The sequence below is a fragment of the Suricata suricatta genome, chromosome 5 (assembly GCF_006229205.1).
Source record: "Suricata suricatta isolate VVHF042 chromosome 5, meerkat_22Aug2017_6uvM2_HiC, whole genome shotgun sequence".
NCBI classification, from domain to species: Eukaryota; Metazoa; Chordata; class Mammalia; order Carnivora; family Herpestidae; genus Suricata; species Suricata suricatta.
This window is the reverse complement of record NC_043704.1, coordinates 129,920,272-129,936,138: the sequence shown is the minus strand read 5'-3', so window position 1 is coordinate 129,936,138 and position 15,867 is coordinate 129,920,272. Positions and strand designations below refer to the sequence as shown.

The 15,867-nt window shown below is 39.7% G+C and overlaps 2 protein-coding genes across 6 annotated transcripts in view; one reads left to right on the top strand and one right to left on the bottom strand.

Annotated features, from left to right (window-relative positions):
• The window catches only part of BTD (biotinidase), a 24,212-nt gene extending 18,810 nt beyond the window's left edge, over nucleotides 1-5,402 (bottom strand). The window contains exon 1 of the mRNA XM_029940322.1: nucleotides 5,304-5,402. Within this exon, the coding sequence (XP_029796182.1) occupies nucleotides 5,304-5,314 (11 nt within the window). The 5' untranslated portion in view covers nucleotides 5,315-5,402. The remainder of the gene's footprint in view (nucleotides 1-5,303) is intronic.
• A 101-nt stretch (nucleotides 5,403-5,503) lies between these two features.
• HACL1 (2-hydroxyacyl-CoA lyase 1) overlaps nucleotides 5,504-15,867 on the top strand; it is a 38,253-nt gene continuing 27,889 nt past the window's right edge. For 3 of the 5 annotated variants that reach the window (XM_029940318.1, XM_029940319.1, XM_029940317.1), the window contains exons 1-5: nucleotides 5,504-5,715; nucleotides 5,910-6,014; nucleotides 11,328-11,368; nucleotides 12,207-12,287; nucleotides 14,163-14,235. In XM_029940318.1, the coding sequence (XP_029796178.1) occupies nucleotides 5,626-5,715; nucleotides 5,910-6,014; nucleotides 11,328-11,368; nucleotides 12,207-12,287; nucleotides 14,163-14,235 (390 nt within the window). In that variant the 5' untranslated portion in view covers nucleotides 5,504-5,625. Of the gene's footprint in view, nucleotides 5,716-5,909; nucleotides 6,015-11,327; nucleotides 11,369-12,206; nucleotides 12,288-14,162; nucleotides 14,236-15,867 lie in introns of those variants that run through there. The other 2 variants (XM_029940320.1, XM_029940321.1) reach the window with 2 other exon arrangements.

Below are 15,867 nucleotides of genomic sequence, written 5' to 3'. Positions count from 1 at the left end.
AGGAAAAGAAATCTCACCCCAGTTTAGGGAACATTTTCTCAAGATACAAAGAATAAAGCAGAAAGGAAAAGAATTGTCAAATGTGACCACCCCAAAACCCCACATCTTTGCACCTCAAAAGTAACTATAAACCAAGTTAAAAGATGAAGTATAAGCATTCAGAATATATAAAGAATGTCTACAAATAAATAAGAAAAAGATAAACACTCCATAAAGAAATGGGGTAAAGATATAAGAGAGACAATTGACAGAACAAGAAAAACCAGATGGCATATCTATACCTTCATTAGTAGTCAGGGAATGCAAATGAGAAGCCATTTCACATTCACATAGATTGGCAAAAAAATTACAAATTTCATGATTGAGAATGTATAGGAAGGGGAGTTCTTATAAACAAAATGTGGGACTGTCAATTGGAACAGTAACTTTGGAGACCAATTTGGCAATATCTAGTAAAACTGATGTGACCCACCCACATATACATAAACACTCACACAGGTGCACAAGGGGACATGCAAGAATGTTTAGAGAAACTTTTTGATAAAGTTAAAGATAACCTGAAGTCCATCCCGTAAAGAATGGTTAATGTGAGGGGCGCCTGAGTGGCTCAGTCAGTTAAGTGTTCGTGTTCCACTTCGGCTCAGGTCGTGATCTCATAGTTTCTAAGTTTGAGCCCCGTGTGGACTCTGTGCTGACTGGAGCCTGCTTCAGATTCTGGTTCTCCCTCTCACTCTGCCCCTCCCTCACTCATGTTCTGCCTCTCTCGGTCTCAAAAATAAAAACATTAAAATTTTTTAAATAAAAAGAATGGATAATGTGGGAATTATAAACACCAAATTCAAGATAGTGGTTACCTCCATGGCTCAGGGTGTGGAAAATGCAATGGGGGGGGCGGGATCCACAGGGAGCTTCATTGTATTTTTAATGAATTACTCGAGCTAGGGGCTGGGTACATGTGTTATGAATCAATCTCTGTTCCCATTCCTGGGTTTGAAAGATGCCATAAATGTATAAATGTTAAATATAAACAAATTTTAAAGTGAATAAAACAATACATCACAGGTAAGCTGCGAAGAGGAACTCAAAGGCTATGATACAGAAGAAAGTTCAAAGCCTAAGCTTTTAATAAAGATTTCCCTCACCTGGGATTACACCCCAGCAGTTCCACTCGGAACCCTGGGAATCATTCAGAGATTCTGCCCCAGAGTGGATTCCTTGTTTTGCTCACACAGGGAACATAGTAAAAGCAAAACAAAACAATACGGTACAATTTAAAAAGCTAAGGAAAGGGGCTGTAATGAAGGCTAATGGCAAAATAAGAAACAAATGAAAGCAGAAGCATTTAACTCCTGCTACCATTTTTCATAAGTGATAGCTGCCCCCCACCATGGGTCACCCTCAAGTGTAGGGTTCTATTACTGAGAAATACCGGATTACGGTTTCTAAGCCACTTGAGATAAATCTCTTATGTCCTCATAGCACGACATACAGTTGTCACCATTTCCTGGTGCACTCTACCTCAAGTAAACACGTTTATTAGTGATTTAATGATTACTGAAGTCAAACCATCCCAAATTTAAATTAGAAAAGAACAACCCAACTAAACACACAATGGATGAAGAGAAAGCAGTAAGAGGGACACAGTTTCTTCAGTTTCCAATGGCAAACTGTGTTTCCCATTTCAGGTCGGGGTCTGGCTGGCATGCAAATGTAGAGAAAAGGTGGCGCGTGTCCAAGCCAAGGGCAGAAATCCACCCCTTCTCTAGGTCAGAGGACAACTGGGAAAAACTCCCAGTAATAGGCGTTAAAATCCGTCCCAGGTGCCTCAATAATAAAATTGTTTTTCACTGGTTTTGCTTCAAGCCTATTCTGAGCTTGGGTCCTTTGCAGTCCATCAATTTAATGAGAAGCAAATAAAACCAATTTAACTTATTTTATTAAAAGAAACATTTTATTTTATATTTTATTTTTTGCTCTCTTTATGTTCACATATTTTTTATAGGACATTTCCTACTGTATGGTTTTCAGTGTTGGTTTTAAAAAGAATATTCTACATAGGTATCCTTTTATTTTGTTATTGCTTGCTTTTTGTTTGTTTTTAAGGTACTTAGTTTCAGTTTTCTTTTCTTATATTTCAGCCAATTTTCTTTTCAGCCATTCTATAATGTATCATAAATAACCCTAATTCATTTCTTAATTTGACAACCAAACACCTCACCTCTTGATAACATAGATTTGTGAGGTAATTTCTTACAGGTTCAGCTGGTGTTTTGCTTTTTAAATAATCACAAGGATTTTTAGTGTCTTTGTTAGTTTACTGAAATTAAAACCTACTATCATAATTTGGGAGCCTGAGGAGTTCTTTTAGAAGCTGCCTGTTTTGAATCCTTAGAGAATATATTTTCTCTAAGCACTATATTGCAACTCTTATTAAGTTACCTGGTTGCCTCGATATTCTCTTTACCCAGATGGAAGAAAGCCACCAAATAACTCTCATATCAGATAGAATATTGGGCATAGAGACACTTTGATGACAGGCTCTGTTCTTTTGTTTGTTTGGATTTTTTTTTTAATTTTTTTTATGTTTTTAAATTTATTTTTGAGAGACAGAGACAGCGTGAGCAGGGGAGGGTCAGAGAGAGAGGGAGACACAATCTGAAGCAGGCTCCAGGCTCTGAGCTGTCAGCACAGAGCACGATGCGGGGCTCGAACCCACGAACCGTGAGATCATGACCTGAGCCAAAGCCGAAGCCGGACGCTTAGCCGACTGAGCCACCCAGGCGCCCCTGGATTTTTTTTTTTTTAAGTAGGCTTCACACCCAGCACAGAGCCCAATGTGGAGCTTGAGCTAATGACCACGAGATCAAGACCTCAGCTGAGCTGAAGAGTTGGATACTTAGCCAACTGGGCCACCCACTCATCCCAGCTCTGTGCTTTAGAGAGCATATTATCATTATGTTAGCCTTTTCTTAAAAACAAAACAAAACACAACGGAAGCTTATTCCTCCTTTGACCTCCTTCCATGGATAAAGAAACAAAATCAAACAAAAAAATTCCAATAAAACATCTAACGAATAAAATTCCATGCCAGCACCAAAGTAACAAAGAATGTGGTTAATGGTTACAAGGTCTGCATGAAGGGCCCTGGATAAGTCACAGCAGAGTCCTGTAATCACAATTGAATTGAAAGGAGTTGCTCTCAGCACCTGCTAATCCTGGGGACAAGGACTGTCAGCACTTCTGCTGAATCATCAGACCAAGTACACAGTGGAACGCTGTACCCTGAACGAAAGACATAAAGGTGAAAAAGCAAGTTTAAATAGCTCACTGACTTTTCCTCTTGCTAAAGGGCAGAATCCAGTCAGTTGAGAATTTATCCTTTTTGCAAAACCAGTTAAACTAAACTCACGGGACTTGTCACAACTCACAGCACAGTTTTCACCATACTTTATGTGGAGTGATTTTGTCCCCGATTCTTTTGACACAGAAGTAGGCACAAGGTCCCATGAATGGGCTAACCATTTACACAGTCTGTGCTGCCAATGTCAATCTAGTAGCCTTGAACCTGTAAATCCAAACAAATCAACAGTATGACTTTGGTAACAGGCAACCACACATTTCATTGTTAACTGATGTCTCGACCATGAGTACAGAACTAGTGGTTCCCAAGTGAGGCTGCAAATCAAAATTAGTAGCAGCTTTAAAAAAAATAACTTGTCGTAACTCACTGATTCAGAAGACGTGTAGGGCTTAAGCAACTGTATTTTTTAAAAGCTTTCCAAGTGATTCTGATACAATAGTAGTACAGACTGTCACATAGGTATTGATATAAACAATACTACATGATAGAGGAGGGTGGGGGCTTCTCAGAGAGAGGAGACAAAGAACAGGACTACTCAAATCCACACAAAAAACATCTTGCAACTTTCTGGAACATCAGTTTCACTTGACAGGTAAGTTTAAAATGTCATTTTTATTTTGGGTGGTGATTACATAGGTATATACAATCGGCAAAATTTACTTATGAATCCTACCTTTTATTGCATGTTTATTTCACCTCATAAAAACATAATACTTATATTAAAATATGGTTACATTTTGGTGTGGAAATGCGAAATCTGCATTTGTATTTTATACGAACTCTGAGATATCCAGGAAATCTCCCTCTTTGACCGGCTACCTTAGGCTAAGTCCCCATATCCAGGGAGGCAACTATTTCACTCCCTTCTGTTTAGAGTGGGAGGTTAGGGCTTGAACCCCCAAAAGGAAGACCCTTTGGAAGGGCCCAGGACTACAGTCTGAAAATCTCTGGATTTAGAAATCCTTTCACTTCCAATGCTTTTCATTCATTCCTCTACCCATGAACCATTCCTCTCCTCTCTTTACCTTCCACATACTTACTACTTGTCTTTTTGCTTTGACACACCCCAAATCCTCAAAAACTTAAAGTTCCACTCCTTGTTCTGGATAATTTTTTACTGAACTGGTGGTTTCAAGATCTGGACGGAGACCGCACCCTGAGAAATCGCACTACAAACATCTTTTTCGCTCAAAAATGCGTTTTAAAAGGTTATCAAGCTACAGGGACTGGTGGTAGACAGGGACTAAATCTAAAAATTATGAAAAACCACATTTCCTGATTTTGGAAAGACAAGAATGGAGAGTGGAGAGGAAAGGTGGGCTAGTAGCAAGGGTGAGAGTAAACGATGGTCAAATGTAACTAGGTTCAAGAGGCTAAAGAGTGAGTAGAGTACAAGTAGGAGATTCTGAGGAATGGCGTGGGTCCAATAGCTCTGGCCAAAGTTACTTTGTCTCTTGGTTGCAAATGTGGTGTCCTCATCTATACTGGGGTAAAGAGTAAATCCGTTAATGGATTTACCTGACGTGCATCAATGACTATGTTTCACGAACTGCACAGTTGTGAAACTCCTTCAGAGTTACAAAAGAGTGTGTAAACCAAAAAGCATTTGGTAAGAACCTAGCACACGCTGGACTCAGAACCTCGAAGCGACCAAAATCCAACTTTGCACAATGCTAGGCTCAGAACCTCGAAGCGACCAAAATCCAACTTTGCACAATGCTAGGTCCACACCCGGACCCCAGCAGCCTTTGCGAAGCCTGCTCTAGGCCCTTCAAGGGCCCCAGCGGTAGGAGGCGAGAGAGCGCGCCACGCCCCCTCCGCATGTCTCCTGGCCCTCCTTCCGCCCCTACTCTGCGCGTGCTACACTCGCCTTCGCGGACCCCAAATGCCTCCGAACGGTAGTCACGCAGGGGCCGGAGGCCTCAGAGATGCCGCGTCTCACCTGCTTGGCATAGGCCGCTGCCTCCTCCTAGTACCGCCTCCTCCTTTGCTCTCTGGTCCCGCGAATGGAGGAGCTGGGAAAAGAGCACGGCTCTGATTGGAGAACGAGTGTGTTTACATTCTCAACTCACCCCGAGAGCCGACTGATTTAAGCCCCGCCTTTTCCGTCCCGCTAGTCAAAGCGGTTGGTTGCCTTTCTCCTGTCAGTCAGAGGAAGGAGTTCCACAGTTGGCTCGCGGCTGTTCCCCAGACTTTATTTAGCTGGGCGTCTGCGTGTCAGCTTGCTGTAGACTGCGAGAATATCTGGAACTTTTGGGTGAAAGATGTCGGAGAGTAACTTAGCCGCGCGCAGCGACAGAGACATGGAGCAGGTTTCTGGTGCTGAAGTCATCGCCCAGGCCCTGAAAACGCAAGTACGGTAGACTGTCCCGCTGCGAAGGCCGCTACGGAAGCCGGGGGGGGGGGGGGGGGGGGAGACGTTGTCTTGGAGACCGGGAGAGCGGTGCGGTGGGAGGCGGGAGGTTTTCCTTGAGGCTTTCCCTTTAGCGCCCCGGGAGAGAACGGTGTGGGGGGCCTGGGCATTTACTCCCCTGTTCTTGCCCCCCAGCATGTGGAGTATATGTTTGGCGTCGTGGGTATCCCAGTGATCGAAATCGCCGTTGCGGCCCAGAAGATGGGCATCAGATATGTCGGGATGAGGAATGAGCAAGCGGTGAGTATGGACAATGGGGACCGAAAGCGTTATTGGGAATGATAAGTAATAACGGCAGGTATTCATCGCAGACACTCAGCCCTTACCACCGTTCTTCACGCATGCCAGTCGCAACAATCCTATGAAGCAAGAACTGTTGATAATCTTAGTTGACACAGAGAGGTTAAGTAATTTGTTCGAGGTGACAGTCGGTAGTGTCAGAAGCCAGGATTTGAATCCAGGTATTCTGGGGTCTGGAGTCCATGCTCTTGACACTACACTGGGTTGTCGTCTGCCGAGTCTAGAATGTTGAAATGGAAAGGGACACTGTTCCGGTCTGAATCCAGTCCCTATGTCCTCTCGTAACTGCCTGTTACGATGTGTCTCTTTCTGTGTATTATTTGTCTGGTCTGACTTCCCTATTAGACTGTGAGATCCCGGAGAGGAGGGAGGTTATTTCTTCTTGACACATCTGTATCCCCAGTGCCAAGCACCTGGTAGGTGCTCAGGCGGTTCCTACGCGATGAGTGGGTGAAGGCCAAGTCTCATGTTATATAGTAGATGGCCCTGCAAGGTGATAGTATCACAAATAGTAAAGCCATGATTAGAACTCAGGATTCCTAAATCTCAGTCCAGTCCTCCTTCCACCACATCGTGCTACCACTCTTCTTAGAGGCTTATTTGGAAGCAGAAGAAAGGAAGATAAGACATTTTGTCAACCCGGTCTCAGCGCTTACTGTGTGCTGGTTTAAAAGATCAAGAAACTACTTCTGCAGTGTCATATCCTGTCAGTCCATCTGAAGCTAAGTATTCCTGCTTTGCACTCTCACTGTTGCTGTATAACTCAGGCTCTTACAGTCTTGCCTTGACCTCCTTAAGTGGTACCCTTTCTCTGCCATCAGAGTGGGCTCCTAGTGAGTAGGAATTGTGGTTCATTTGTTATATCCCCGTAGTGCTTGGCTGGGTTGGGGCTTTTACATGATGTAAATGCTTACCACATTTTTTATTAATTGAATGACAATCCTTAAGTATAAGATTTGAGGAGTATGGTTTTTAAAAAAATCTTAAATCAGGTCTTGAGTTTGTATCCTTTCTGTGTTAGTAGTTGGAACAGTATTCTGTTGTCTATACAAGAAGATGAAGCTCTTACTGGTTTTAGAAACGTGGGATGTCTGGTTTCTTCTTCAAACACCAGATATTTATTGAGTACGTTCAGGTACTGGTGTTTAAGTCTTCCTCTGACTAGTGGAAAGAGTCACATGAATGAGGGAAATATGTACTAGGAACATCTTACAGGTATCTGAAACCCATGCCTGATTTTGAATTCATTACCTTTTCCCTCCAGATTGGCTCTTCCATCTGTATTCATGATCTGAGTCAGTGGCACTGTGATTCACCTAGTCAGTCAAGTGAGCCCAAACCTGGAGGGATATATTTCAGTATTTCCTTTCAGGAGGCAGATTTAGTCTTGATCTTTAAGTTGAATTTATTATAATGTGACAGTTTGGGAAGGTGAAGTAATTTTAATAGTACAATCATAAATGTATGTATAAGGGGCACCTGCGTGCTTCAGTCATTAAGAATCCAATTCTTGATTTTGACTTAGATTATGTTCTCATTATTCAGGAGATTGAGCCCCATGTCAGACTCTGGGCTACAGGGCAGAGTCTGCTTGGAATTCTCTCTCCTTCTCTCTGCCCGTCTCCAGCTCATGTACATGCATGAGCTAGCGTTCTCTCTCTCTCTCTCTCTCTCTCTCTCTCTCTCTCTCTCTCTCTCTCTCTCTCGTTCTCAGTCTCAAAAATAAATAAGTAAAACAAAAAACGTACTTATAAGGAATGGTGCATATAGGGGCACTTGGGTGGCTCAGTCAGTTAAGGGTTCGACTTCAGCTCAAGTCATGATCTCATGGTTCATGGGTTCAAGCTCTGCATCTGGCTCTGTGCTGACAGCTCAGAGACTAAAGCCTGCTTCAGATTCTATGTTTTCCTCTTTCTTTGCTCCTTCCCCACTCGCACTCTGTCTTTCTCAAAAATAAACATAAAAAATACATACATATATACTATATGTATATATATTATTTATATTCCTTTATATATATATGTGTATATATATATATATATATACATATATATATATATAAATAAAGGAATGGGGCATTTGAAGGATGACTGGTTCTCTCTGAGTGGGACAGAGAAGATTACCCATAAAGGTGATGTTTGTTCACGCTGTTCCATCAACATAGCTTAAAGGCACAGTGAGCTGTGAGACCGAATAGGTAGATCAAGGGGAGGTTGTAGAAAGTCTGTGGCGGGAAAAGGAACATGGACTTTTTTAGTAGGCATTGAATGAGACCTTAAAGGTTTTTCTTTTCTTTTTTTTTTTTTTTAAAGGTTTTTCTAAATAGATGGGAGACATAATTAGATTCATACTCTAGAAATCACGGTAGTACAGAGTATGGATCAGCAGGGCAGTTTGAAGTTTTATTCCGGTCCCAGTAATCTCAGGGGAGGGTCTCCGTGGGTCCCAGGTCCTTTATTGGGCATATGGGATATGGAGATGAATGACACACTTTCCTTGTGCTTGAGGAGCTTGTAACCTGGCTGTGGAGACAGACATAAACAGACAATTTTATTATAATGTGGTAAGTGCTGTGATAGAGATATACTCCCGGTGTATGGATGTCCAGAAAAGGGTACTCAGCTCAGCCTAAAGCTTCAGAGAAGGTTTCCTGGAGGAGGCGATCCCTGAGCTGTCTCGGAGGACTTGAAGGATGAGGAGGCGAGGAAGGAGAGGACAGGCTCTTCTTCTGGAGCCGATTCTTCGATGTGGGCTTGCTTATCTGACTAGGGGGCACCACTGACTCAGATCGGGAGTACAGATGGGAGAGCCAATTTGGAGGGAAAAGATAATGAATTCAAAGTTGATGAGTGCGCGATGTCTGTAGGACATTCCCAGCACACAGTCCCCTCTGTCAACCCGACTCTTGGCAGTACGACATTCAGGCAGACTTAAGTAGTGCCGGAATTCAGCGTAATGACAGGGTGATGACAGGAGAATGTGAGAGCAGATTCAGAAGCCATTCAAGAGGCAGAAGAGGACTAGGCGTCCAACGACGACATGTTTGTACTAAAGAGAAAGGTGTAGTTAGTTGGTTGTGGACGGTTGTGACTTGATTGTCTTTCATCAGCTCCTCTGAGCGATCAGGACCTGCCGGGACCAGCTTTCCTGGGGGAGGCACCCTGTGAGGAATATAGCAGCTGAGAACGAACTGCATGCAGGCAATATTCGGAGTGTTAACTGCTTTCCTCCTCAGAGCAGTGCTGTCAGGAATGCTTCTTTCATAGATAAGGAAGCCAGAGTACAGAGCTTGTGCCACAACTACCCAGCAGGAAGTGAGGGAGGCAAGATTTGAATCAAAACCGTTCAGCTCTAGAGCCTGCTGTCTTACGACACACAGCATCTGCTCGTGAGTGGAGGTGATTTGGTAGAGAAATACTTGTTTTATGATCATGAAACAAGTTCCTTTTCAACTTTGACATTTGCTGCCAGGAGGATATAATTTTTGGTACATGCTGTTTTGTATTTTGCATTCTGTTGCAATAGTTTGTTCCCCACTTTAATAAGTGGACACTGTTCTTCGGTGTCCAAATAAGTATTCGTATTGCAACAGACATTGTATTTTCTGCACTTGCGCTTTTTGGAGTTGTCTTATTATTATCCTATGTGAATTTTGCCGTATGTGCAAAAGGGAAAAGCAATAAGGGCCCATGGAGAATAGTAACACCGAGACGGCACGGAGCCCTTGTGCACTTTCTTACTGGGGCGTGTGTTAGTGGTGTCAGTTAAGATTATGATTCATAAAAATTTATTTTTAGTTTTTTGCTCTTATTACCTAAACATGTATTTAAGTTCAGTCTACTACATATAAAGTTGAGTGGAGGTTAGAAAATACCATTTTTATTATTATTTCTATAAAAAAATGAGAAGAAACAATACTAGAAAAAGATGTCCCAGATTAAGAAATAGGATTTGAGTGAGCACTTAGCAGTTTTTCAGGTTATCTTGTATTTAATTTAGTACCTCCCCTTTTTTCCTGTGCAGCTCAAGTGTAGTTTAAAAGTAAAAACTAACTAGGGTGCCTGGGTGGCTCAGTCGGTTAAGCATCCAACTTCCACCCACATCGGGATCTCACAGTTCATGGGTCCAAACTTTGGATACTCTGTCCCCCTCTCTGTCTGCCCCTCCCCCACTCCTTTCTTCCCTCCCTCCCTCCCTCTCTCCCTCTCTCCCTCTCTCTCTCTCTCTCTCTCTCACTCACTCAAAAATAAACATAAAAAAAAATAAAAGTAAAAACCATACGGAGGCCATAAAGGGAATCTCAACCAATCTCCAGAGATCGAAAACATTTAGTATATATAGCCTGACCACTTGGAAATAAATTCAGTAACAGAAAGATAACTAGAGAATCCCCAGAATTGAAAGTGAAATAACATAATTGATACTTTGTAAACATTTTAAAAAATTGGTAAAATCTAGAAGACTTTAGGGCAGACTGGTCAAAAATGAAAGAGAGAAAATACAAATTACTAATAGCCAGAATGAAAAAGGACACATCACTATGAACCCTAGTTAACCAGTGCATTGTGGGAGAAATCACAGCAGAAAATAGGAAATATTTTGAGTTGAATGATAACGAAAAGATGGGATTTCAAACTTGTAAGGTAGAGCTAAAGCAGTTCTTAGAGGAAATGGTTTTAAATAAATCTATTACTAAAGAAAATTTAAAAATCCATGCTTTACGCTTATGTTTTAAGAAGCTAGGAAAAGAAGACCGAACTCAACCCAAAATGAAAGGAGTAAAACAATAAATACAAGAGTAGAAATCAGTGAAATAGAAGGCAAATTAACAATGGTCAACAAACCAAAAATTGGTTCTTTGAAAAGATTAGTAAATTTGATAAATCCCTAGCAAGACTGATGAATAAGAGAGAAAACACAAATTCCTAATATTAGGAATAAGATAGAGAACATTTTTGTTGATCCTGCAGATATTGTTAGTAATAATAAACTAAGAGTATAATATCATTAATAAACTAGATGATATAGACAAATTCCTTGAAACACTAAGAGCTAGATTAGATACCTAAACCATTACTTGACATTTACAGGTACCTGTTTTGCTTCTAGGCCAGGCGTATGCCTTGTTGTTTCTGGTGGTAAAATTCCTCCTTTACCACCCAGTTCTGGTTGTTTATTTAATAGTAAATGTATATACGTGTACGTACTGTAAGGATCCCGAGATGCTTAAGTCCCAGTGTTCTCTCTTTGTAGGCTTGTTATGCTGCTTCTGCAATTGGATATCTGACAGGCAGGTAAACTCAAGTCTATGTTTTATTTCCATTTCTTTTAAAGGCTGTCTTAAACAGAGTTTCTTTTTTTTTATGTTTTCTTTTTATTTTTTTAATTTATTTTTGAGAGAGGGAGAGACAGCATGAGCAGGAGAGGGTCAGAAAGAGAGGGAGACACAGAATCTGAAGCAGGCTCCAGGCTCTGAGCTGTCAGCACAGAGTCTGACATGGGTTTTGAACCCACGAACTGTGAGATCATGATCTCAGCCGAAGCCGGAGGTAGCCACCCAGGTGCCCCTTAAACAGAGTTTCTTAAGAAATTACTTTAAGGGCACCTGGGTGGCTCAGTCAGTTAAGTGTTTGACTTTGGCTTAGCACTTGAGTGCTTTGAAGTTAGAAGGTCATCTAGGGTAAAGCATTCAAATTAAATTTTTAAGAAGTTTGACGCAGATCATTCCATTTCAGAATTAATTTCGGTCCGATATCAATTGACATATTTCTCTATTAAAATTTTTAAACACATTTTTCCACATACAAATGCACTCAGCATCAAAAATTTGCTTTTGTATGCAGTTAAATCGATTAGGCCCAAATATAACCTTTTCAAAATATGAAGAGGTTAGTGAAATACAGTGCGAAGATGATAGGTCTCTTCTTTCTTGCAGGAAGACTGATAAAATCTTTCTCTTGTTTCTTTTATAATTCTCAAAATGTTCTAATAATTACTTTACCAGTTGTAATAAAGACCTGTATGTCCTTCCTTTGAAGTCCAAGAAAGTTGCCATGTTTCCCCCTAAAGTGATATTAATCACTTGTTGCACTTGACCTGCTTCTAATAAAATCAATTCTGTTTTGCTTCTAGGCCAGGCGTGTGCCTTGTTGTTTCTGGCCCAGGTCTCATCCACGCTTTGGGTGGTATGGCAAATGCAAACATGAACTGTTGGTAATTAAGTTGTTATTACGGAAAACACTTTCTTAAATGTCGATGTGTGATTTTACCTAGTGGAGCAACCGGTGATCTGGGGTGAGAAGACCTGAAATCAAGTGTTTGAGGGAATGACTTGGTAAAAAATTGAATTAAGAATAGTATTAGGAAGAACAACAAAATCAATAATCTTACGTAGAGGTAAACACAACATTTTTGAGTTTTTGGAGAACTTATGTGTAGAAGCATATGGGAATACATGTATGTTTAACTCATTAAGTCCACCCTGTGTGTAAACCTTCTTTCACGTAACATCTTCCTTCATTAAGATATAAGCGTTTCTTCGGGCACGTGGCTGGTTCAGTTTGTACAGCATGAGACTCAATCTCAGGGTCGTAAGTTCAAGCCCTACATTGGGCATGGAGCTTACTTAAAAAAAAAAAAAAAAAAGACATAAGTGTTTCTAAACACATAAGTAGAAGCATATGGTTTAATTCATAGAAACTAGACAGTGTTTAATATGTCATTTATCTAACATCTTCTTAAGTTAGAAGTGTTTGTAAACTTATGTATAGAAGCTTGTGGGAAAAGGCTTGTGCCTAACTCATTAAAACTATACTGTGTATAAACCTTAAAAAAAACAACATTTTGGAGTGTGTGTGTATTCACTCTATATATGTGAATATGTGTACAGTTCTCTTTAAGTGCAGAATTATTTTTAAAACACCCCAGCTCAGTATGTAAGAGTGTATCCAATTCTTGATCTTGTTTTGCATAACTATCAATTGAAATTCTTACATTTTTTTAGTTTGCTTTATAAGCCCTTTAGTACTTACTCTTTGACCTTGCCCTTAACCCCATATCTGGGGTTAGCCAATAAGGTCATGTTAAAGGGAGTTATGTTCTAGTCAATTCATAAAATATTTAATCTTCCTTCATACTAAGAAGTATCATCCTAGGACGAAGAAAGAGTAAATATTTAGATATTATTTAGACCAATGTCCCAGGAGGAAGGATGTTGTCCACTTTCTTGCCATATGCCTTCTTTCCTTTCTTCTTACAGAGTTTAAAAGTAAAAACTAACCATGTGGAGGCCATAAGGGGAATCCCCACAAAACTCCAAAGATTGAAAATATACAGTATTTGTAACTCGTAGTTCTTAGAGGAAATGGTTTTAAGTGAATCTGTTACTAAAGTAAAGATCAAAAATCCATGCTTTAACCAATAAGATCATGTTGGAGGGGGTTATGTTCTAGTCCATTCATAAAATCTTTCATCTTCGTTCATATTCCTAGGAAATGAATATGAAAGAAGATGAAATATGTTAGTCTTGTTTAGATTACTGTCCTCAGAGGAGGGCATTGTTCACATTTTTGACACATGCCTTCTTTCCTTTCTCCCTTCCTAGTCTTTCTTTTTCTTTACCTTCTTTAGGGTCTGGGTTTTTTGTTTTTTTTTCCTATAATTTTAAGTTTGCTGTATCTTTTCTTCTTGAAGGATAAGAAGTTTATTGGTGTGGAATTTCTTTCACTCCATCATTTCCAAATAGATTCACTTAGGAAAGTGTGAAAAGATTCTCTTAATCTCAGTACTAATAATGGGAAGGGCATAAAAATATATTTTATATTACCACACCTAGAGGCTTAGCATCAGCATCAAGAAGGGCTTGGGAAGAGGGAGGCATGGAGGAAAAGCATTTACTATGAATTTCAGGTTTTTCTGAAGTAAAGAAACTGAAGAAGGGTTCTCTCATATCTAGTTACCTCCTAAATCTTTAGTTTGTTGAAATTTTCTCTCTCAACATACATTGCTGCTTACTAATTGAGCACTTGCCTGAGTATTTTACATGTCTATCTCATTTGTAATTCTCTTTTAAAACAACGAATATTTCAGGCCCGTGGTTGTGATTGGTGGTTCTTCTGAAAGAAGTCAGGAAACTATGGGAGCCTTCCAAGAGTTTCCTCAGGTACCCCATTCTAAAACTGTTGTCACAGAGTTTAGTAGCACGAATGTATGCCAGTAAGATTTAATGAGAAGAAACAACAGATTTAACGAGAAGTAAAAACAATCTGTAAAATAAACAATGGGAATAAAATAGACCTACCTAAGATAATTTAAAGGTGATTTTCCTTGATGACAGGACAATCTCAGCGTGGATATTGAAGAAGCTTGGGCTCTGCCTGCTTAGGAGCAGTCCTCCAAGCAATACATCCTTTTTTTAAATTTTTTTAAATGTTTATTTATTTTTGAGAGAGAGAGATGGAGCACAGGTGGGGAGAGGCAGAGAGAAAAGCAGACACAAAATTTGACACAGCCTCTAGTCTCTGAGCTGTCAGCACAGAGTCTAACACGGGGCTCAAACTCATGAACCACAAGATCGTGACCTGAGCCGAAGTCGGACACCTCACTGACTGAGCCACCCAGGCGCCCCCAAAATACATCTTTTTAACAGGCTTTTAAACTCTGAAGGTAAGCCTTAAAGACACAGGTATAAAAATAGTGTAGGACATGCCGCTCAAACTTTAGAGAAGTAAAAAGTCGAGAGGAAAAATCCTACTTAAAATAACTATCAGTAAAAAATAAAATGACTATCAGTAGACTCTGGACAAGTTCATTTTTATCTTAGAAAGCTAAAGGAAAGAAAGTATTTAAAATTTTCTAAAAACTTAAAAGAATTTGTCAACAAGATGCTATAGTGCAATTTTTTAATTTTTACTTTCTCAGAGATACAAGAGAGGTGTTCATAAATACTTGCATAAAACAAAATGCTACAGGTTTAAGAATCATTGTAGAAACAGATAGGTGAAAGTGAATGATTAATTTTAAGATAGGAATATATTTACTCATTTGCAGCACAAAATTATGAGCAAACTTAAAACCATTAGGCAGCAGAAATGCTGGTTAATCGTAAGTCATTAGGAGAACCTCAGAATCTAAACATAGAATTTTAATATGATTTAAAGTACTGTAAAATATTAGATCTTGGTATAATTTGATGCAAACGTTATGTTTTTATCCTCTTGAAAGGGAATTGAAGTTTTACTTAGTTAATGGCAAAGAAGGACAACAGTTATTTAAAAGATGCTACTACATTTGAAAAATAAAGCAGATAAATTATTCAAAAGGAAGTTTAAAATTACTGCAGAAACTTTATACATGAAAAGAAAGCAAAAATGTCCATTGCAAGTATTTTTTCCTGAAAAGGAAGATAAAAGGAGTTTATTAGATGAAATTAAAATTTGAAGAGAAAGATCACTGCATTTGATTTAAAATTCAAATACTGTTTTTGTGGAAATACTAACATGACCAAGAGGATACTGAAAATCTTAATTCTTTCATGCTTGTGGGACTAAGACTACCAACTGTTCCATTGATTTCATTCCAAAATGTATCAAGAGACATGATTTCTATATAATGCCTCAGGGTACATTAAACAGTGAAAAATTAATACTACTGAACTGACATGTCCCAAACAGCATAGCAGTATGATGTGTAACAGGAAAACTGGCAGAAATGTAAGGATAGATTATCATTGTAACAACATGAAACAGATGAAGTTTTATATTCCTGGCTGTGGAATGTTTGGATCCAAGGATAT